General features: G+C 37.8%; 1 protein-coding gene across 1 annotated transcript in view; it reads right to left on the bottom strand.

Moving 5' to 3' along the window:
• Positions 1 to 3,254: 3,254 nt before the first annotated feature.
• Positions 3,255 to 23,628, bottom strand: part of acbd6 (acyl-CoA binding domain containing 6) — a 34,431-nt gene continuing 14,057 nt past the window's right edge. The window contains exons 7-8 of the mRNA XM_005800529.2: positions 6,885 to 6,915; positions 3,255 to 4,194 (exon numbers count right to left, since the gene is read on the bottom strand). Coding sequence (XP_005800586.1) covers positions 4,040 to 4,194; positions 6,885 to 6,915 — 186 coding nt within the window. The 3' untranslated portion in view covers positions 3,255 to 4,039. The remainder of the gene's footprint in view (positions 4,195 to 6,884; positions 6,916 to 23,628) is intronic.

Genomic DNA, 23,628 nt, shown 5'->3' with positions numbered 1-23,628 from the left:
AGAGTTTAGCGTTGGTCTCTTTTTTTAGATGTTAGCATGGCAAAACTACAATATTAGCCTGAAGTCAACACGAGCTGTCCTTTTCTCATTGTCCCATTAAGTGGTCTATTTTTAAATATGTTTGTAGTTACAGTGATATGACTGCACATTTTCTTGAAGTGCATCTTCCATAATGACATTAAGTTCAAGTTGAAAACAAAAAATAAGTGGTAAAATCAACAAATCTTTGCACAGCTGTCCTCAACAACTTAAATGCTATTTTAAAAATAGTTGAATAAATAAAATTATTACATCATTATAACTTTTATTATCATCATTAAGAGAGAAGATTTGATTCTCTTTCTTCTAACCTAGTAAGCTGAGTTCATAACATGGTGGGTTGAATGGTACTGTTACTATACTAATAAAAACAGTCTTGCACAAAGACATTGTAGTTTTTTATGTTTGAATCTTTCTTGGTTATTAAAAATGTTACTTTGTTTTATATTTCTAGATAAACTCTAAATAAGATAAAAAAAAAGGCTTATGAAGCACTAAAGTGAAGTACACATACCTTAAACTGCTTCTGATCCTACTTTATTACTTTTCACCTGTAAAGAAACAGCATAAATATTCTGCTTACAGAGAGATTGTGGTGCATGTGAGTCTGAGGCTTGCAGAGGGAGGGAGCTGCAGTGTCACAAGTGAAAAGCTCAAAGGAAAATTGAAGCTCCATAATGGAAGCATAATGGGCTTAGTGTCAGAGTCTTGCAGACAACCCGGGGGGGAAAGTATGACTGCCGTCAACCTCTCTTACCTCTATCCATTGTAACCGAGGTCCAGGAAGCAACAAGGAGACAACAGTGAGACCAAAACAAGCTCCAGAGGAACACCAGCAGCCTAATGGCTGCATGTGGATGGAATTTATAACAGTGAAATGGCCTCCTCTCCTCTTTGTGGGATTGTAGATCATCACATCCCAGACTTGCTTTGAATACTCAAAAGCTTTGATCTTAGCTTATATAGGGTTCATGAAAACAAATCCTAAATGCAGTTATATAAATCTCATATTGGAGTTGAAGATACTTTGGTTGGATTTCCCAAATGCAAATAATAATACATTCAGAAAAGCAACACCAATTCTAAGATCTTGGGTTCTTTCTGTGGACGAAGGAACCAGAGTGTTTGATTAGAAATAAAACTAATGCTACCAAAACATTAGCTCCCCTGATGATTAATTAATTTGAGCCATTCCATAATAATATATTCTGAGGCTGTCATACACACAAAGTAAACAGATTCAATCGATTGTGGATTTTTATATTGACCGTATTTCTCACTGCACAAGGTGGTACCCCTGACTTGCTGTTCCAGAACAAGGTTTCTGTGTATTTGCAGTAGCAGGTGTCACCCTGTGTTGTGCACAATGTAAACACTGTAGGAAAGTGTGAATGTGATGTCTAATGGCACTGAAGGTGGTCTGTTTTTAAGGAAGCCTTAACTTAAAGTGTAAACTAGCTAAACTGATCAAACCTTGACAGGATAATTCCACACCACTGAACAGAAATGTATTAAATACTAAAACTGATGGAGTCTTTATTTTTTCCCGTAGTTTACTAATCCAGACAGTATTGAAAGGAGGGACTAGTTCAGGGCACCGTTTGTGTGAGAAGTGCTAAGCTAACATTTTAATTGGTCTTTATCAAGATATCAATCAAGATATAAATTGATATTAAGTAAATACCAGGAGGTCTGCCATGTTTATAATGCACTGTGGTGAGGGACACCATGTATCTCTATTCATCTTCTCATTAACTTTTGGCAGCTTTAGTGTCCCTGCTGAAAAACCCGTATGCTGCCCCCCTCCCCCCACACCATAGGGTGATGTCAAATGCTAACTTTCCAACAAACACAGGGTTTTGCATGTAGACTAAAAATTATTTTTTCCACAACTTTTTCATGTAACATTTCTTCTTGCAACTCTTCCATAGGGATCATGTTTGTAGAGTGCATGACTATACTGTGTTCCCAAATCCTCATTATGCAGTTTGTTTCCTAATGTTCAGTAACAAACCTCTGAATACCTCCCCTGAGCAGCTGCATTTACAGAGGTAAATCAGAACATCGATATGAAGAAAAAGTGTAAAACAAGGGGCAGGATGTTACCAGGCATCTCTCATGCTGCTACTCTGGATTTTACCCCGATATTTTTTAAAGACATAACTTTCAGAAACTGTTCTTTTGTCTCAGGCTTTTCTTCTTCTTTTAGCTTCCACTTTTCTAATTATTTTAGCACACACAGCACAATATGCTACATTCTCAAACTAAAATAGTGGACAGAAAAGTTGAAAAGACCTTCAGATCTTGTTTAAGAAGCCAAGTTTAAGAAAGAAAAAAGACGTGAATTAATTTTTGTGCTGACTACTGTATGTACAATCCAGTTCAATCCAAGGCTGAAGGTCTGGCAGCTTCCCACCAGACATGTTGATAGTTATCTAACACCTTAAGTCGCAGCAGATTTTCAGTGTGACACTGGGTAGAGAGGGGGGTTGAGCATGGGGTCAGAGTGCACTTGTGCGTTAGATAGTTAAGGATTAAGCTTTGTCTCAAGTGTTGTGCAGAAAATCTGCTGGGGGATCTTCATGAATGTGTAGTTAAAAATCTGGGTCAAGGTTTAGCGCATTTTCAGAGTGTGTATCTGTGTGTGTTTGAGCCGAGGGTTGACGACAAGTAAAGGGGATTTAGACTCCAACCATGTGTTGGTTATGTTTGGAGAATCTCCAGATACGTTAGTCTATGACGTCATAGTCCAGAGGCAGAGCTGAAAGTATACTGTGTTGTTCAGTGTGTTCACTTTAGCTATGAATTGGTTACTTTTAAACATGAGCAGTATAATAAAATTGCAAAATATTATAAACACTAGAAAATACATATGTAGCATACACCTGTTGGAGTAGTTTTTAGTTGGTCTCAAAAGTGTTGAAATCTGTGACATTCTGCACAATTCAACTGAATAAAAATTGAAATAATTCAAGTACAACCTAAAACTAGTACCATGTTAAAGCACCTTTTGGCTCCACTGTCAGTTTTTTTGGCAGGAGTTTATCAGTATCCAATACCTCAATCTGATCACTCTACTATAGCTGGTAATGTTCTCCAAATCTACCAGGTGTTGAGAACATCTTTTGTCAGTAATGAATTAGCTGAACCATTGTTTCTGCTTAGGGGTGGGGGTCATTTCTCAACACGACCGAGCAACTGATGGAGGCCAGGCAAAGCTTTAATTAAGATTTTAATGATGAAAACTTTTAAATGAATGAAGCATTCCTTAATATATAACAACAGAATCATAAACTAACTCAGAGAGGACGAACGTAGAATAAAAGTCTGTCAGGTTATCAGGTTTCAGTTGGGAGACAGGTTGATATGAAGTGTCTGTATGGTGCAGTATATTATGTTAATAAGTTATGTGATATTGTTCATTTTTGTGGATTGTTAAACACTTTCAGAAGAGCAAACTTCTAAAAGTATTTTTCCAAAGACTTGCATCTCATAAATCCAGATGCATCACATCAAAATGATGTAAAATCATTTCAGTAAAATGTTTCCAAGACATTATCTAGTTTATTAATTTGTCATATGATCCACATAGATGCTTGTTTAGCAGAAGTTATTCTGGGAATACTTTCTTCAGTACAGCAAAATTATTGTCAACAGATCTTTACTGTCTTGCAGTAACCGTCATGGTATCCAGTTCTACTGTACAATCAATATACACTTTTACAAATAACTGAAAACACATGCAATGCCCTTTGTTGTCTTATCAAATGTGACATATATGTTCACAGATATGCTCCAGAAGAGCCGAACATGATATCAGATTCACCTTCAAAACTTGTAAACTAAAGAACAACAAAACAAAATATCTGCATTCCTGGCTTACAAACCGCAGAACCTAGAGAGTCTTTCCAAGGATCAAGGAGGAGTAATGAGAATGCCGGACAAATGTGTGGAGGAGAAGAGACGAGAAAAGACTTGGATGGTACTATAAAGGAATGAGCTAGCCTTTCGGAGCGGTGTACTGGCGCAGGAGTGTGGAGATGGCGCTGGATTCAGTGACCTCCTCGGGAAGAGAGCCCTCCATGTCTTTGATGGATGGGTCAGCGCCGCTGTTCAGGAGAAGCTCTACAATGTCAGCAAACTCGCAGGCGGATGCTTGGAAACACAGAGGACATAATGAAGCAGAGGTTAGGAGGAGGTGTTCAAAGCAAGTGTTGAGTTTATGAAGAAGGAAAAAATCTTTTTTCTGTATATTGTGTTGATACATGACTAACTGGAATATGAAGATATGGAGAATTATCAACAAGTCATATACAAACAGAGAACAAGCATGCTTATACAAGCTTTATGTGTTAAGACAGACTTATTGCTAAAACATGCAGGTTTTAGGTGGCATTAGGCCTGTCACGATAACAAATTTTGCTAGATGTCAAATTGTCCCAGAACTTATTGAGATAAATGATAAAATTGTTGTTTTGAGACCATTTTTAGTAATATAATAGGATTAATGACATAAAAAAACACATTCTCAAGGATCAATAATATTTAAATTCTAATGAACATTTAAACACTGAAACTGGAAGACATTTGAAATATCCAAAATAAAGAAAGAAAATAACAGAAACAACAAATAAAATGAATTATGAAGTCTGTGTAAACAAAATTATCTTTCAAAAAAGGGATAGTTGAGACCAAAACACCAAACTGAAGACTTTTATCATTCAGTTTTTAGTAAAAAGAGAGGGAAAAGAGAAAAACAATGAATGAAGCAAAAGGAAATTATTGAGTTTCTTTTAATTTATCATGCAATTAATTGATTTATTGTTTATTGTGATTGGCCCAGGTGGCATGTTAGAACATTGCAGCTTTGTTGACCTTATTAATTTACCATCATATTGAGGCTGACCTGAAGAAAATTTGCTACAACAAAATAACGGTTGGAGTCAAGAAAGATGTAACATTCTGAACAAATCTCCATTGTATAATTACACAAAGGTAATACTGACCTTTAGAGTAGAGTCCTGTTTTACTGCATAACAAAGCCACTTAACTTAAGTAACATTAAAGTAGTGTTGCACTCAAACATTTGGTGCAGTCCTTTTGTTCTTAGAAGTTTGGTTGGAATAAAGATGAGCAAGAAACATAGAAGGGAAAATAAACCTATCAGGAATATCAATAATTTTTGGTTTCACTTTAGATAGAAAGATATTGTTTTATTTTTTATATAATTAGCTAACACTTCAGAGAACTATATTTTATTCAGTAAATATTTAACCATACATGTTTTGCTAAGCTATTAATAGGATAAAGTTAGAAATACCTCTTTTAAACTGTAGTAGTGATGGGTATCTGCTTTAGGTAAACCTACCAAATATCTTTTCAACAACTAGCATTGTTTAATATAGCATATGTAGAGGATTGAAGTTAATGAAAAGCTTATCTGCAGACCCTGCAGTGACACTGGCCTGGACCTGAGCCTCCTTCAAACACTTCATTTCTGCCCCACTGGCAATATGTGGCCTGCTAAAAGGGTATTCTCTCTCTCTCCCTGTTTCAGTGCAGAATAAAGAGGAGAAGGGACAGCTTGCACTTTCCTAACCCAGTTAGTGAGTCCCATCATTCCTGATGCACCTCTAAACCCTGTGGCACCCCCATCCCACCTCCTCTCTCCCTATCCCTCTCTTGTTGTGAGTGCTCTTCTCCGTCAGTATCAATCGCAGGCTCCTTTTAAAAAGCAGACTTTGTGCAGTGCCACGTTCGCTGATGTCAGCAGCTGTAGTGATTGACAGCTAGGCCTTTTAACCTGCAGCCCAGAGGTGGCTGACGGGCCTGGATGCTGGTGGGCGTCCAAATGCGCGAGATGTGATGATACATCGGAATGCATGTGGGCAAGTAAGCAAATGTGAGTGCATGTATGAATGCGGAAGTGAATGAAGTGTTAAAAGCTCAGGGAATCAGCCAAATCAGACTAACCAAGCTCGACTGCTTTTTCTTTTTTCGCTTTTTACAGCTTTGGTTGCAGCTTTCCTCTTGTTGCTCCAAACAGTATTTTATTCAGCCAGCCGAGTGCGCGTGTGCCGGGTGTCTCAGCTGGGCCTTGAGCCGTAAAAAGTGGCCAGCCCTCAGGGGAGCAGTAGAGGAGGAGAACAATTTATGGTGAGCAGTAAACCCTCAATTAATCACTTGCCAGCCACTGCGGCCCTGTGCAAAGAGAGGTAGGAATGAATTTTCATTCTCTGCTATTTGTCTCTTTGAGTTCATCGCTTATGTTTATTAGTCATCTTTTTATACCACATCCTCAGGGGCTGCTCTGATGAGTGCATGTATGTGTGTGTATGTAGCCTGCTGTTAGGTGATGCAACATGCCCACTCCAACGCCACCACGCTGGAGGACAGATGGTGTAGCAGCTCATACACACATGTACGGTCATAAAGAGGCTCAAAGGACATGAGCACCGCCCATCAGGGACACGTGTGTTGGGGCACGAGAGGGTCAGGGGAGTCTGAGGACCACTGCTGATTTCCTCTGGGAGGTCTGGCGATTATTACACACACAGAAAAGCGCGCGCACACAAGCACACTCAGCTAAGGAGGCACACATACAAACCAAAGAACAGAAAGGAAACACAGAGACTTGATGAAAAAATAGAAAACTGTTGAAAATTAAGATGAGGAATGGGACAGAGAGTTAGAAGAAATATGATAAATCTGAGACAAATGTGGGCATGTGTGTGCGTGGGCAAAAACCAAGCTGCTGTACATAAAGGGAGGACGCATGTAGACAACATAATCATGACAATGTAAGTTTTTTCAATTGCTGATATGAATACAAGGGGGCTCCTTACCATAATGTAGCGCTGTCTGCCCTTCATTATCCTGAAAAAGGCAAAACAAGTGTTTACTTCAGCAGACCCATGACAGTGGAGCAATAAAATACTCCAGAGTGAGCAAATTCAGAGAATAATCAGGGTGAGATGCTGCATCTTTGCTTTGCACATTGCAAAAAAGTTTTGAACAGCCAGTGTCTGTAGTGGAGGACATACTGACCGCTTTTGTTCACTCTATTTTCTCTGGTTATACTCTCCATTTACTGTTTACTGCTAACATTAACTTGAAATTCTCACTTTGTCTACTTTCCCATATAAAGGGGTGTCTTACTAACACACTTAGAAGTCAAGATTCAGCATGTTATAGACATGTCTCTGCATGGACACATCTCCAGCATGTTATCAAGTGTTCTCTTTACTTTGTCGTTGTATTGCTTTTTTTGTTTATTGTTTTGTATTTTTATCACACAAAGCACTTTGAATCGTGTTGTTGCTGAAATGTACTGTCCAAATCGACATGCCTTAACCTTGTTAAAGCAAAGGTCACAATTAAAGATTCTGTTTGCTGTTGGTTATGCTGCTTTTGTCCTGCTATAAAAAGAACAGGTCACAGTCTCACTTACTATTCGGAGCTGCATTAGAAAGTTGAACAGTGTATCTCAACATTTTGGCATTAATTTTTAGGTCATATGGACTCCAATTCTGTGTAGTCTCTGATTTACTTTCAGTTGAAACAACTCACAGAACAGTGCCTCTGTGTGTTTGTATCATTTCTGTTCCTTCGTCCTCCAGTATTTTTCAGCAGATTGCTGCTCAAACTGAGTCTGGGTCTGCAGGGTCTAAAATTGACAGTCTGTGTCAGAAAGTGTGCAGAAAATCCAAAAGGGTCTCTCATGTGGACGAGGACGACTCTGTGTCTTTAGAACAGTACAAATGGCATTTGGGGCTAAAGGGTCAGTGGTGGAGATATAACTCTTGTATGAATTGTTTGACTGGGGACAACGATGTGGAAATATGTGTGTGCGCAGGTATAATGAAGCAGAATATATGACAGGCAACATCAATAGCAGATTCACTTCTTAATCATCACTCCAGACTGCCTTTGCACCTCATAATTGAGACAAATGGATCAAGCTGTTGCCATTGGTCTGAGAAATGAAGAGCTTGAACTGAGCACAGTGTTTCGAAATGCCCAGAAAGACAAATTGATTCGTATTACGCCAAGGGAATGCAAAAAACGTTGCAAAAAAAATAAACAAACAGAAATAACAACCTCTGGTATATCAAAAACAAGCAAAGCATTAAATAAAAGTTTGAGACATCACACAATAAGAAGAAAGAAACGGTAATAAGATAAAAACCCAAGACATGACAAAAATGATAGAGCTTTTTTTGACATTTATAAAAAAAACCTGTAGTAAATAAAAATGTTTTCCATCCTGATTTAAAAGTGTCAATGGTTTCTGCGTGTCTCAGTTTTTTGGACAGTTGGATCTAGAGTTGAGGAGCATACTAGTAACTAAATGTATCTTGATGTGTTTTAATTTGAGGTTAAAATTTGCAACAATTCCTAAATCCATATTGGTTGTAGAGGCCTTTAGTGGAATAAACAGACAGGAAATAGGTAGAGAGAAGAGAGGAAAACATGCAGGTCTTAGGAACGGCAATCGAACCCAGGACGGCTGCGTTGAGGATTCTACCCTCTGTATGTGGCACTTGCTCTACCTCTACAACACACAGTGCCGCAGCATTATTAAAAGTGACATTAAATATACATTTTAAAAAATATTTTAGGAAACATGCGCTGTCTCAAAATGTCTTAGTTCTTTTCACGTGACTGTGTTCCTGCCACTTTTCTTCAATCCTAACATCTCTTTTTCTCACTCTGCCTTTCAGTTTCCTCTTCACTTTCATGTCCTCTCCCTCTCTTCTCCACCTGCCTTCTTCGGCTGGGAGTCAGTGCATTGTGAAACCACTGTTGTGTTTTTCTTCGTCTCTCAGGACCAGCACTTTGGGGACCTGCTTATTGGATTAGCGCTTGGTATTCCCTCTGGGTGGATTTCAGAACACAGATGTGAATCGCCACCAGCATGGAAATCAGTGCTGTGATTCAACCAAGAGAGCAATGCTGTCTGTCTGCAGGTAAAAATCACAACTTAAGATGTTCTGCACAAATTGTCCATTTTATTTTTCTGCTAAGAGCAGCAGCAGAGTGGAGAAAAGTACCTTAAAAATATAGCTTTTAAATAAAGACAACACAGATTCTTATGGCAACTGTTATAAGAATCTGGTTATAAATACAAAACTTTGAAGGTAGTGGAGAGGGTATTACATAAAATCAGCTTTTTTTAAGTTTTATGTCATGTTATAATGTTATTCCCTCATCAAAAATATACCTGGAGTTCAGCTTTGACTCTTTAATGCAAGTTTGAGAAATCCTTGAATCTCCCATGGTAACCAATCAGGGGTGCGTAAATGAATACTCCTCCAAAGCAATGTCTATTTCCATACAGACCGCCTCACAGAGCACTTCTCCCCTGCAACTTCCCCCTCTCAGCTCCTTCAGACTAATGGCAACAGTCAGTAAACACCTGGTGGAACTGCAAGTACTCCTAAGAATGGTTGAAAATGGCACCATGGAGGAGCATTGAGGTCATGATGGGCAGAAGAGGGAGTGTTGGAAAGTGTAGCAGCTTCTTAAAGAGATAAAGACCAGTTTTAAGGTGTCAAGTTGCATTTTCATAATAACTGATGGTAACATAAATACCTGATTGTACTATAATATGGTACTATGGCCCTAGAAAATACATAATATCCCTTTTTAAAAAAAATACATTCCTCGTTCTTGTATACATCAAACAAAAGCAAAGACAGTGAGTAAAATCACCTAACTCCATAGCTTTATTTAAAGTGAAAGGGATTACAGCTCCCATGTTAATTTTAAAACACATTGATCTCTTAGCTTTCTCATACAACAAAAGAGTAATAATAACAGATTATGAGCATATTTGAAAAGGATTATAGGATATGTTGGCAGTGCAAATGCAGCCTAAAGCCTTCTTGCCTGCCTGTGAGGGTCATTCTCCGCAAACTTTAATGCCCCTGGATTCAGGACGGAAGCTTGATGGAATCACAGGAAATTGGATTGTCTTCTATTTGCTTTGGAAGCAGACACTCCCCCTCCGACCCTCTTACCTGCAGTCAACATCCCCCACCCCTCGCTCTCCTGTCTCCGGTGCACCCCTGTTCCCATCCCATTATGGAAGCATGTCGCACCAAACCTCTGCTTTTACATGTCATCCAAAGTTTCCTCTTGCATAACAGAAATGCTGGGCTGGATGTCAGCAGAGAGCTCAATAAAGTACTATAGTGGCAGAGGAGACTCGGCTCAGAGTGCTAGTGTATCGCCCTCATAGGGAGGGAGGAGACGGGAGCAATATGCTTAGAAGCTGCATGGATCTATCAGTCTGATTACAGTTTTGCTGAATTCAGGTCCCACTAATCTATCATTTCTACCACACAAATGATGTGAAGCAAGATGAATGTAAGGAAGAGAAAGTGAATTAGAGGGATATAAAAAGAAGGCAAGCAGTCTGTGAAAAAAAGGAAACACTGTAACTAGTCCAAAGTTGTTTGAAAAAAAAAGAGTAGCAAAGAGACCAAATAATAATTTTAACTTAAAGGAGCATTGTTCGTTATTTTAAGTACAAGAACTGCATAGGTCAAACAACTAACTTTGTCAGACCAGTAAAATACAAATTTTACAAATCTACTTAGCTGTATTTTGAAATACCAAATATACAGCTAGTGGTTCATTATACTTTATTCATTTTCTGAACTTGTGGCTTTAAGCAAATAAAACTCTAGCATTAACAGAGTTTGGTGTCTAACAACGCTAAGCTAGACCGCCACACATTTTTTGGACACATCGTAAAACTACACAGCACTAGCACAACAACTTTAACACTATAACACTTAACACTATATATAAATTGCACATAATTGTCACTGCTACGAAACTAAATGATATGTAGCAACTTTTGCAAAAACACACAAATATTGTTGCTCCATAACGTACTACAACATGCCAACGCTCTGTCTGTACTGATGAAGAACAACTTCTCTTGGTATGCCAAATGCTTGGACTGGTCGCAGTAGGACTGTCTAACCAATTTTCTGATTAATCCAGCTAATAAAGATTGGACAACTTGAGACAACTCTAGAACTAGAATGGAGGATAAGATTTTCGACCCAGGAAAATCGAAAATCTTCCTAATATTCATAATGAATATTTATTTATTCATTATGAAGACTTTACACTCCTTATCAGAATACACAAGTAAAATAGAAATGTGACAAAATTTGACGGATTTTTACAGGCATCAACATATGTACCAAAACAAGCAGAAGTGAGACGATTAGTGTAAAGTTTGGATGCTCAATCATTCTAAAAGGTATTAAAAAGAACCCAGAAAAATATTGCTATTCTTAATTTGCAAAAACTATATATTTTAGTAGAGTAAAAATATTGATGCTTACAACATACTGTCAGAAAATTAAAATACTGCCCAAATTATTCAACTTGCTGAAATTTACTGTAAATTATCTGAACTAATTTAGAGCATAAATATTACAGTTCACTAAACCTGTAGCCTCTCTCAAGAAGAAGACATCCTGATGTCCAGAGATAAAGTACATAGATTCTGTTGTCAGTCAGTTTAGCAAAACCAACCAAATATAATTTAGTTTGTTTTTCTAGGAGCTAACAACCAAGGTGGAATGGGCTTACATGCTTGTCTCACTACAGTGATTTTTCCTGTAGCTCTCTTTTCTTAGCTCATTTTTCTGTGTCGCAGCAAACTTTCTTTGGGCTTTTCTTCCTCTCTTCCCTTCCCGCCTCCTCCTTTTTTCCTCCTGCTGTCCCTGACAGCAACATTAAACAAGTAGGGAAAAATGAACAAGCAATTATGATTTATGATCAATGCATGCAGCAGCTGCTGACTTTTATAATGACAGTGGTTGGGGGGAGTGAGGATGAATGTGTGTGTGGGTTGGATGAGGGGGAATCAATAGGGGACTGGGATCATTGGTATGCAGATTCCAAGAGATGGGGTTATGACGAGTAGGTGCCATTAATCAGAAAGCCGAATGCAGATCAGGATGGAAGAGATGATACTCCTATACGGCATCATAAGTAAATCTGGAGCAGCTACCACAAAGCCAAAATCAAAAATCAGACTTTGTGTGCATTAAAATGCACAGTTTGTGCGTGGCATCCAGTTTTTAAAGATACTGTGTTTAAAACATTCAATGAAAAAAACAAAGATCTTAGCAAACGTTTTTTTGCAAAGTGAGATTCCCTTATTTCATGCATCTTACATCAAATGTATCAATATATATATATATATATATATATATATATATATATATATATATATATATAAATATTTATATATATATATACTGTTCAAAAAAATAAAGGGAACACTCAAATAACAACCTAGATCTGAATGAAAGAAATATTCTTATTGAATACTTTGTTCTGTACAAAGTTCCATTTGCACAACAGCAGGTGACATTGATTGTCAATCAGTGTTGCTTCCTAAGTGGACAGTTTGATTTCACAGAAGTTTGATTTACTTGGAGTTATATTGTGTTGTTTAAGTGTTCCCTTTATTTTTTTGAGCAGTGTATATTAGCTTAGTGAGATTTAAGTTTTAAGTGCTGTAGTCAAATATTCCCAGGCAAATCTTGTTCAAAGCAACATGCTAAGTTTATTAGGCAGTAGAACAATTTTTAGATAATGGCATATAAATATGTTATAAGCCAAACCATCAATAAGTCATATCAAAACTTATAACTCACCTGCTAAAGGTGTTCAGTATGTTCTATATAAAATCCTTGCAGGCAGGAGTAAATCATAATCTTATTAAAGATTGTAGTTGACAGAAAATATCTTCCGGCGTAAAGAATAAAGACTGGCATGTTTCAGGTGCTCCAAACATTATAGTAGCTTTCTTAACCTAAAAAAAAAATTCCATGTTAAGTTACATTTTATTATTATCCTGTTGGATATCAGGTTCAGGAAAAAATTCTGACATTTCTATGGCTTAGCTTTTATTAACTGTAATAAGGTGTTGGCCTATAAATATAGAAGCCATCATATCAAAAACAAAAAGTCTTTATCAATGTGTTTCTGAAAGTAGGTTAGACATAGTCTTGCACATGAATTTGCCCTTTGTATTTGTGTGCAGTTATCCTGCTGGTGAGTGTTTGAAAAGGCCCCCTCTTAAAAGGATCTGGGGCCAGCTGTAATCAGATTTAGGCATCTGTCTGTGTGCAGGGAGAGGTGAGTTTAACCATTCATTATGTGAGCGCTGCCACCCACGGCCAGATTAGCCTGACACCAAACTCCCTGCCCTTCACATGTCTAGGAAGTGTCCTTCACTTGCCTGGAACTTCACCCTGCCCCCTCTGATTCAAACCACTGAAAAGAAAAAAGAAAATACACAACTTCTATAAGACAATAATAATCTATTGGATGTTTTGGATACTTTTCGTTTGTGTCTTCTTGATGGAAATGTGTCCCTGTAAAAACCCTGCCTGTCTAGGACAATAGCAATGCTTTATCTACGTCAGGTTTATTGAAATATCTTGAACACGTCATTACATTTTGACTTTCTTGTCTCACCAAACAAAAGAAACTGGGTTTTCATCAAATTTGCTTCTCGTTCTTTTTTCTTCATGCACATCTTCCCCCCACATTTTTCTCTTCCCCCTCCATGTCACTGGGCTTGCTTATCCTCATGGGACACCTTAGCCTCCATTAAAGCCATCAAAAGAGGAGGATAGGGCTGAGGCTCAGAATTAACCTCACCAGAGGCCCAGTCTGTCCTCCTGCGGCTCATCGATGATGTTTAAAAAGAAATATATGAAATAAATAAATACATAAAAGAGTGTAATATGAAAATCAATGCCAGCAGTGGGGGCTGTGGCTGAGGCATTTGGAGAGAGGGACTCATAAAGCTGAGTACTGCAGGAGACTGATGGAAGGCAAAACACTTACTTTGTTTATTCTCTCTCCTCAGCCCTGTCCCCTCCCCTGGCTGTCTGAATCCAGCTCACACTCCCTCACTCTGCCCCCTCTCTCTGTCTGAAACAGTCGAGGACAGCTTTAATGCGCCTGACAATTTATGTGGATGGTTAAGAACGATGGAAATCAAATAGTTGAGTGTAGGCAAGGCCCAGTGAGTGGCCAATAAGAAAGAAACAACAGCTGATGATGGCAAAGAGGACTGTTACCTGCTTGAATGGCTCTTTAGGCTGCACTATTACTGTCAAGTTGCTGGCCCTTTTCTGAGTGCTCATATTATAGATTCATAACTGTTTCTGTGTCTGATAGGCGCTTTTAACACAGCTTGGCAACAGCTTTCTCATTTCATCGAGTTGGACTAATGTGCACCAAGTACTAAATATGAATCCTATAAGAGCAGCTTACAGTGTCACTTATAAAATGTCAAAGGCGGTGTGAGATGGATATTGTGCCTTTTGTGTGGTTGTATGAACTTTTACAGAGGTATGTGTTCATTCTTACTTCCTCAGAAAGAACCATCTTAAGCTCAACCAATGTTGCATGGAAACCAGAATAGCTGCTAAGCAGCAAAACTGCTGTTCTTGCATCAGCTAATCTTAGGCATTCAAATGAATGCCTTGGCAGGAACTCAGGCAGCCTTTTAAAATAAAAAATTTAGATTGATTTACATTGAGCATAATATTTTGCACTTTGAATCTGCAAGTCTCCTTAGCTATAAATCCATCTTTCATGGAGGTAGACCTTCACAAACCTAAATATTAAGCTAAAAATAATACTTATGTGCAACATTTAATAATGTTCACTTGGATGTGAATGTAGAAGAAAAAGTTTGAACAGCAAAAATAGCTAAATCATACATTACAAATCTTGCTATTTAAATATTATGAGTATCAAACAAAAATAAAATGCTCTTCTCTGTATACAACAGACAATACAATTGTGTCCATCTCAGAAACATTGATATATTCCTTTGGTTTGGCAACTTAGAAGTCCAGGCATTATTTTTTTTAAACATTACAAAGACACCATGAAAACTAAAGCAGGGCCTACAATGCATTGCTTCATGTCAGTATTATGCCATTCCTCTCCAGAGATTTCAACTCTTTTAAGCTCAGCTTTAAGGTTAAACCTCCAGATGATGGACAGACGGACGGACGGACGGACGGATGGATAGAATTGACAAGAAGATGGATAACCTCACCAGAGGTTATCCATCCAGGTTATCCAGGATAGATAATTAGAAGGATGGATAAATGGAGGGATGGGTAGACGGAAACATTTATGTATGGATAGATCGATGGATGTGATGACAGGGTTGAACTGATGATTGACACACAAACGACAGACGGATAAATAACAGGAGTGGTGGACTGATCAATGGATATTTCAAGAAAGATGGGAAGTTAGCTTTTATTACTTCATCATGGAATTGGACACACTAATATATACTGCTCAAAAAATAAAGGGAACACTCAAATAACACATCCTAGATCTGAATGAAAGAAATATTCTTATTGAATACTTTGTTCTGTACAAAGTTCCATTTGCACAACAGCAGGTGAAATTGATTGTCAATCAGTGTTGCTTCCTAAGTGGACAGTTTGATTTCACAGAAGTTTGATTTACTTGGAGTTATATTGTGTTGTTTAAGTGTTCCCTTTATTTTTTGAGCAGTGTATATATATATATATATATATATATATATATATATGTATATATATACACTTTTGAGCAGTGTATATATATATATATATATATATATATATATATATATATATATATATATATGTATATATACACTGCTCAAAAAATATAAATATATATATATATGAAATAATATTTCTCTCTTATGACTTCATCCACCTGGTGTATTTTGCACAGGCTCTTCTGTCTAATTCTCTAATTTTCTCCATTTTTCTCTATCTGGGACATTTCAAACTGCTACATTTCAGGAGAGGAGACTCTTGGCATCACTTGCTGCCTACCAGCCAGTGAGCGCACGAAACATCTATAAAAGGTCCCTTCATTTACCAGGTCCCCCCTTTCTCTGTGTAGGCTTCTGGTACACAAACAATCGAGGTCTGTTGTAGACCTGAGACGTTCACACAAATCCAGCAATTCAAGAGGTGAGCAGAGAGAGATGTGGATTTTCCCCCCCCAGTTTAGAACATAAAGTTTGACAAATTATGTTTTATTTCTCTGATTTACTGTTTTGTACAATTACAACTGGCTGCAGAAAGCCTCTTTCAGGCTCTTTCAGCAAAGATAGGCTAGAAGTGCAGTGCTTATAAACAGCATCTGCTTAGTCTGCATCTAAATGTGCTGTTATGGATTTTCTTTGCCTTTCTATGGATCCATCACATTATTGTGTGTATATATATTGGCATGTAAATATGCTATATAATGTATCATTTCTTTAAGGCGATATAGAGAAATTGCATAAAGAAAACAAAAACCTAAACAGCAACGTAACGTTTCCAGTTACCCAACTTAAAATGGCAAATGTGAGAATAGAGAAATATTTACCAATATTGCCTTGGTATTTTTCCATCACTTTTATCTTACACCTCATTTTGATGTAAATTTTCAGAAGCTTTCAGCTGTTTTAAGTTCCCACCTTCCTGCCTTTCCTCTCTTGATGACCCTTTACATTCAAGACGATGGGATGCACAATTACTCACACACAAACACACATGCACACACACAATTATGACGAATCTTGCTGGATATTTGTTATGACTGGGCTGACTGAGCCATTAGTTATAGGAGGCAGTGCTGGGAAAGGGGAGGGTTACAAATGTGTAATAATGCCTCCGCCGTAGAATTTCAATCAGCCACCAAGGTGTGTGTTGGCCGATTTTATCACACAAACAGTTGATAGCAGTGAAGAAGACACAGATGAGAGGATTAGGTCATCTCTGTTTGCCAAGAAACAGCCTGAGCTTTACCTGACTAGCTCATCTGCACACAAGATCTATGTGAAAGTAGAAAAAAAGAAACTTCTTAGTTTTTTCTTAAACATCAAAATGGAATTTACTTAATACTGATCAACTTACAACGTACCCGTTTTAGATCTATATCACTTAATTCAACTAGAATAATATGACTTAACACCTGAAATGGTATCCTAACAAATTAGATACCATTTCAGGTATGATGGTTCCGACATCTGCATCCAATAATGAGAATGTCGGAGGTGTCTTGGTTGGTGTGTGTCATTGGGCTGAAGGAGAATGTGCTCAAGTTGCTCAGCTATTGTCACAACATCTTGCAAAACTGCACAATGCTTTATCCTGAATCCAACAATATAAGAAATTTCACACTATCAGTGCTTTAACATCATCATATTTAACTTGGATCATTTGGAACTACCATAAAGAGTTAAATCTGTAATGGTTTACTAAATAATGGTTTACTTCTGATTTGTTTTCAATAAATGTATGGTTATCTTTGGGCAACAAAACTAAGGGCTGAGAATCTCTGGGCAGCTATGGGTGAACAATGTTTAAATCTTCTAAAACCTTTAAAGGTTTTTCCATTTTTACAATTCTGACATATTTTTATAATATGTCAGAATGGAGGTCCCACAGAAATACCCAATTTTGATGAAATGGTTAAAGCCCAACTGGCAGATTATATTAGGAGGATTCCAGTTCATCAGTAAACAATTAATTTGACTTGTCAGCTTCGTCTTGTGTAAATTCTCATTTCTCAAGGATCCAGTCTCTTGCTACGGAGATTTTGATAAACTGAATCCTACTGTATTATAATTTGGATTGAACGGGACTCAAGGTAAATTAATCAGAATTTAACTATAGGGCTGGACTGAACTTTGACCAATTTTAATTCTATTTAAATGGATAACAATTTGATCAGTTGGCTTTGCAAAATGCCCTGAACAGAGATTTGTAATGAATTAGCGTTAGAGAAATAGACTGAATTGTACTGAGTTAGAAGATTCAGGACAGTATTCTTTACTACTGAAAATGTCAAATGAGGAAACTTTAAAAAGAGGGCAGTCTTCCAACACTCCAGCAGAGTGTTGGACCAGGGCTTTATGCAGTGTGCTATGGTCCAACAACTTACAGACACATTGCTTCTTTTTTATTTGTTTGCCAAAAAATATTGATATACACAGATTTGAAAATGCAATGATAAAAGTCTTGAAAGACCTTTTTGAAACACACACACACAAACAATAAAACTGTTCACATTTCTGTAAGGGGTTCAAGTGCAAACTGTGTGCATGAGATTTGTTGTGTATTCACCAGCCACCAACTGAAGGCCACTGATATTTATTACTATTGATCTAGCTGGTCCTGGCTGGAGACTTTTGTTCGTTCGGCTTGAGGCTCTGACCTCAATTAAGTTATGAATTTCTATCTGATAGACTGAGAGTGCTTGGGGCCTGCCGTGGCCGAGCCACCACGCTGGATTAATTAGAATTAGCGGTGCTGCGAGTCGCTCTCCCCGCCTCATGGATCATGTTGTTTTAATACAAAGCAGGGGCAAAGGCAGGGAGGGTTGGATTGAAGGGAACCGGGGTGCGGGGGCAGGGCAGAGTTATGAGGAGAGGAGAAACAGAGTCGTGCAAAATGCAAAAAAAAAAAAAAAAAGCCGGAACAAGTCGAGTAGAAGCATGTGACACACAGACATGTGCTTAACACCAGCGCTGCCTTTTCTTCCCATCAGCTCCGCTTTACGTCAAACCTTAATATTTCCTTCCTTCCTGGCATTGTGTTCCTGTTGGGTTAACCTGTCTCTCACCTGTCTATCCTCTTTGTCAGTCTAATCCCCACTCTCTGTCACACAGCCTCTCTGTAATCACAGACTAACTCACGCATTGTGAATGCCTTCATTTGACTATTTTTGGCCATTGTCATCACCTGCAGCATCACAGACCCAAAGCACCCAAAGCAGGGCCTTTTTTAACCCCGTTTCATATTAATTGGCATGTGATATCTTGAAATCCATTTCTCCATAGTAACCCTAAGGCTTGACGGTAAGGTTAGAAGAGAGGTTGGGATTTCCAACTAGAAAACAAAAGCAGTGCATTGTGAGAGACAGAGAGTGGGGGTGTGCGTGAGTGTGTGCATAAATTTGGGATTACTACATCCGGACAGAAATGACCACCAGCAGAGCAAACTCACACACACTTGTGTTGTGGAGACTCTCCACTGACGCAAAGCATTCCCAAACTTCTTACCTTCACCTTTGACCATTATATTTATATAACTAAATATCTCAGTCCAAATGTAATTATAACACACATATCAGTAATCTTACCCTAAAAACAAACGTGTCCTATTAAATATCCTTTAGACCTAAAACATACCTTACAGAAGGAGTCCTATTATTTTGTTAAACCCAGCAAGATGCTGCACATCTTCTACAAATTTGTTGTAGAGAGTGTAATGTCTTCTACCATCAGGCGTTTCTTCAGAGCTGCTGTAGCACTGACTGCTACAGGAGATCATTCTGGCCCTCAGCCAGCAATCTACAGCAATTCTCAGAAGAGACCTTTATAATATAAGTTACAGCAACATTTAATCTACATTTGGGGTTAATAATGTATTTTTGAACTGAATTTGAATTTTGTTCTCAAGGAAAATTGTTTACTGTTCTCCTTTCAGGTCTTATTGATGCACAGAACAGCTTTTTACCCAAATTAGTCTATTTTTGCAATCAACTGAGTAGTTTTGTTTGCTTGATTTTTTAAATCCTTTTGAGACACAGTAGCATCTTTTCCTCTACATCAAGATGTGTATTTATACATGGTTGTTCAGTGTAATAAAAAGCTACTCATCAAGCAGAGTTAGTAAACTTTTTGTGTGTGTAGTTTCTCTAGTTGAAGACACACATCTCTTCTTGGTAAATAAAGATTAAATTAAAAAGTGTATAATAAATATAGCTGGCTGTAAATATGCTTCTAACATGAGTAAGCCTTCCAGCTCTTTTGGAGGAGAACAATATAATCTTGACATTCTTGAAAATTCAATTTGACCTGTTCCCAAAGAAAAACATTACAATTATATATATACAGTATATCACAACATTATTATCTCACAAGAAGGGAAAAATACCATTACTATGTTTTTTAGATCTGTTCTAGTTTAGATATTTCTTATTTAGATCAACCGGTAGTTAGTAACCCATTTATATAACTGAAACCACCACACCACCTGTTTTAGAACGTCCTCTCATTTACCTAAGCTTAATACGGTGTAATTAAAACCAATGACATTACTGACAAAATTAAAGAGCCTCTACAACAATTTCAAAAGAGCTATAAGTCAACAGCTCTGTTAAGACAATTAACACACTTGTTTTTAGCAGACTGTGCTAAAATGAATGAAGCACAAAAACACACAGGTTGCCCTACATTTACTGGCACCCCTGAGAAATATGTATAAAAATGTCTATAAAAAGTACAAACTAATCAAAAATGGTCATCATCACCATTCAGATTAACAAATATAAAAAACTGGACCTGTGAACAGAGGTGGACCAAGTCTAACCACCATGCAGTCAAATCTGTAAAGCTCACTGTTAAGAGAATGCAACTGCTGTTACTTCAAGGTTTCTACACACATTACCCAGGGGAGTTTTAATGATTTTTGCTTTATCTAAGCATATTTCAATAATACCCGCAAAAAACTGCAGCTGGATGGTTTGAAAATAACCATACCAACACAAAACGTATAAAATCTTAATTATTTATTATCTTTTTGCTGTGTGGATCAGGTTTTCCCTGTTGCTTTAGAATGAAGGCATGCTGGATATTTGCACTCTACTCTTCATTATTACGTACTCTGGCCTGAACAACAGGTCAATTATTTAAACCTCAATTTACAGCGTTTTGTGAATTAAGGTTTTACTGCCTCTGTACCCCACAGTTGGTGAAGCCTGCCCCACTTTTTCAGGGAGTATTAGCTGCGGAAACATGGTGAGGTTTAATGTACCGTACAAACACCAGAGCCAGCTCTACAGCTGGCAGGTGGCAGATCTGTGATCTGCGTATTCAAACTCACGCAGCTACCTATTGTGGTCCCTTGATCCTGGATTAACTATCAAACGAGCTCTTAATGCAGGTTACCAGGGTTTGGGAACAATTCGCTAAAACAATCAGTTGATTACTTTCCAACGATTTTCCTTCTCTGCCAAGCAAATAATAATACTTTTTGTTTTAACTCTTAAGCCCCCCCTCCCTGTTTTAATCAACAAATTAAGCATAAATCATGTTTGATCTTTATTTACTGGTTGCTCAGCAGTTGGTAGAGGTCAAGGGAGATTACTGGATGCTTTAATAGCCCGAAAACAAGCCAAACATTCCTCTGTTTCTCTCATGGACATGTACAACCATAAAGTGTCTTTGTTTCATGTCAGAGGCTTTGCGGAAAAAGGACACATTTATAAAAGCCTTTATTACATTTTTTTTTCTTCCCTATATCCTTTGGTTTATTTTGGCTCCTTTCAAAGCAGAGGATGTTCAGACATGTTCTAATTTGAAGTGTATTGTTTAGTAAGCTATATATAGTGAGATAATTGGCATCTTGACAGAGTGATATGATTTAGCTGATTGTATTTTGCTCTCTGTCACCACATAAATCTGTCCCCAGCAGCTCCAGTGGAAATTAACATTTTTTTAATATTCAGTCTCCTCCACTGAACAGTTCCTCAGACACCTGAGAGAGCGACAGGTGGAAAGTTCCCAGTGACCTGAATTTATGAACAGATCAGTGCTTTGATTTCCTGTGAAATCTCACTTCTTTAAAAAAAACTCCTGAAGTTTTCCATGAACGGACAGTTAGGAAAAATTATCCATAGGATCATTAAAATTAAAATGTGGTGTCAAGCAGTTCACTGCACTCCAGCTAGAGCAAATTTCCTGACTAAGTAGGCAAGGAAAGGCAATTTTATTTTTTAGCACATTTCAGCCACAAAGCAATTTAAAGTGCTTTACATAATTAAAAAGTTGATAAAACAGCAAACAAGTGAAACATGACATTGCAGTGGCAAAACAGAGGAGAGCAATGACAGGTTGAAAAACAAACTACAATTTATGGCGGTCCAGTTGTTAATCAAAGGCAGCTTTAAACAAATGGACTTTTAAACGATAAAAGAACTCAGTTTTCCAAAATTTGTTCCAGATTAGAGGAGAAGAAAATCTGAATGCTGTTTCATCAAGTTTGGATCTGACTCCGGGGCTGCAGAGTTGACTTGAACCAGAAGACCTGAGTGGTCTGGAAGGTTGACACGCTCAACATCCCCTGTGACTTATTGCAGAGGTCCTAATTTTCATTCTAAGTCTTACTCTTTAAAGAGAAAAAAAAGCAAAATTAGGTAATATTCTGTACAACAAGCAATTGAAGCCTACAGCTAAATTAGCGGGAGCTTCTCCTATAAAAAATAACTACAGATAAAGCGCATATATTTATATCACAGTAATAATCAATGCCATACCATAATAGAAAAGGCAGGAATGTTGCTTAAATAAAAATGATTCTAAAATGTACAACATTTTCTGCTTTAACTTTTCCGTGAAAGTATTGTGATACAGTCGTGTTTTCACTCAAAGTTGGCATAATGTGAGACTCTAATATCAGCCAATGTTCACATTAATCAGAAATAAATTACTGTGAATGTGTTACGTTTTGAAAAGAGAAAAAAAAGCCTCTGTTTTCACACAGGTCCAGTTGTGCTTGAACCATCTTGGTGCGGCTGTAAATCATGAGTGAATTGTTTTGTACTTATTCCACTCTTACGTCCACCCCCTCGCTGGGAGCATTCACAAACAAAAGGGGCCACACATGACCACAAAAGAGAAAGTCATTTGTGAAATGTCCTGATTATGTGGGTTGTGCAACGTAAAAACAATTTGCCTGATTACTTCCAATTGATTTGTCCTCGCAGTTAAAACCTCAGCGAGCAGCCCGGTGAGCCGCCCCGTGCCACGGCGGTGGGCAGGGGGAAGAGGAGTAATTTCTCGGATGTGCAGCTGAGCCAGCTTACTGCCTAAGCTAAAGCCCGCTGGATGCTGCTAAACCTCTGAGAGTCTAAACACCAGGCTAGCTACCAGCTAACAGTGTCTGCTAAAGCCCTGAGGGATTTATGTGTGGAACAAAGTGAATTAAAGGTGACCTTCTGAAAGGGATGGAGAGACAAAAGGGATGGCTGATGGGGATGCTGGAGATTTCACAGGTTGCTCGTGCTTTACCTGAGCAGATGAAAAAAAAACTCAACTCCATAAAAGAAAAGTTTCTCACAACTTTCCCATCTTCTGTGGCATTTGGAAAAATTTCTTCCATATACATTAAGAGATAGCTTTATTAAATTAAACTAAACAGTTGGGAAAAACAGATCTGCTCCAAAAAGCTTTAGATTTAACAAGATCCTTAGAAAAAGAACAGGAAAAAAATCCACATTGTGTTACTTTTCTGTAAAGGGGATTTTGACCTCCCAGATATCTGAAAATACCAACTCAGTGGCCACTTATGTGTCATTACTGATTGAGTGTGTAATAAGTTTACTTCACTCTGGATTGACATAGACCGCTCTATGTTCAACTGTACATTAGGATCTCTACTTTTTCTAAAGAAAGCAAAACCCCTAATTCTGTCTGCAGCCAGCTGCAAATAACCTCTGTTTTTACCCCAATTTGTAGAAATT

Source organism: Xiphophorus maculatus, chromosome 9, assembly GCF_002775205.1.
Source record: "Xiphophorus maculatus strain JP 163 A chromosome 9, X_maculatus-5.0-male, whole genome shotgun sequence".
In the NCBI taxonomy this organism is placed as follows: domain Eukaryota; kingdom Metazoa; phylum Chordata; class Actinopteri; order Cyprinodontiformes; family Poeciliidae; genus Xiphophorus; species Xiphophorus maculatus.
Note: the sequence above shows the minus strand (reverse complement) of the source record. Positions and strands in the feature narration are given on the sequence as shown.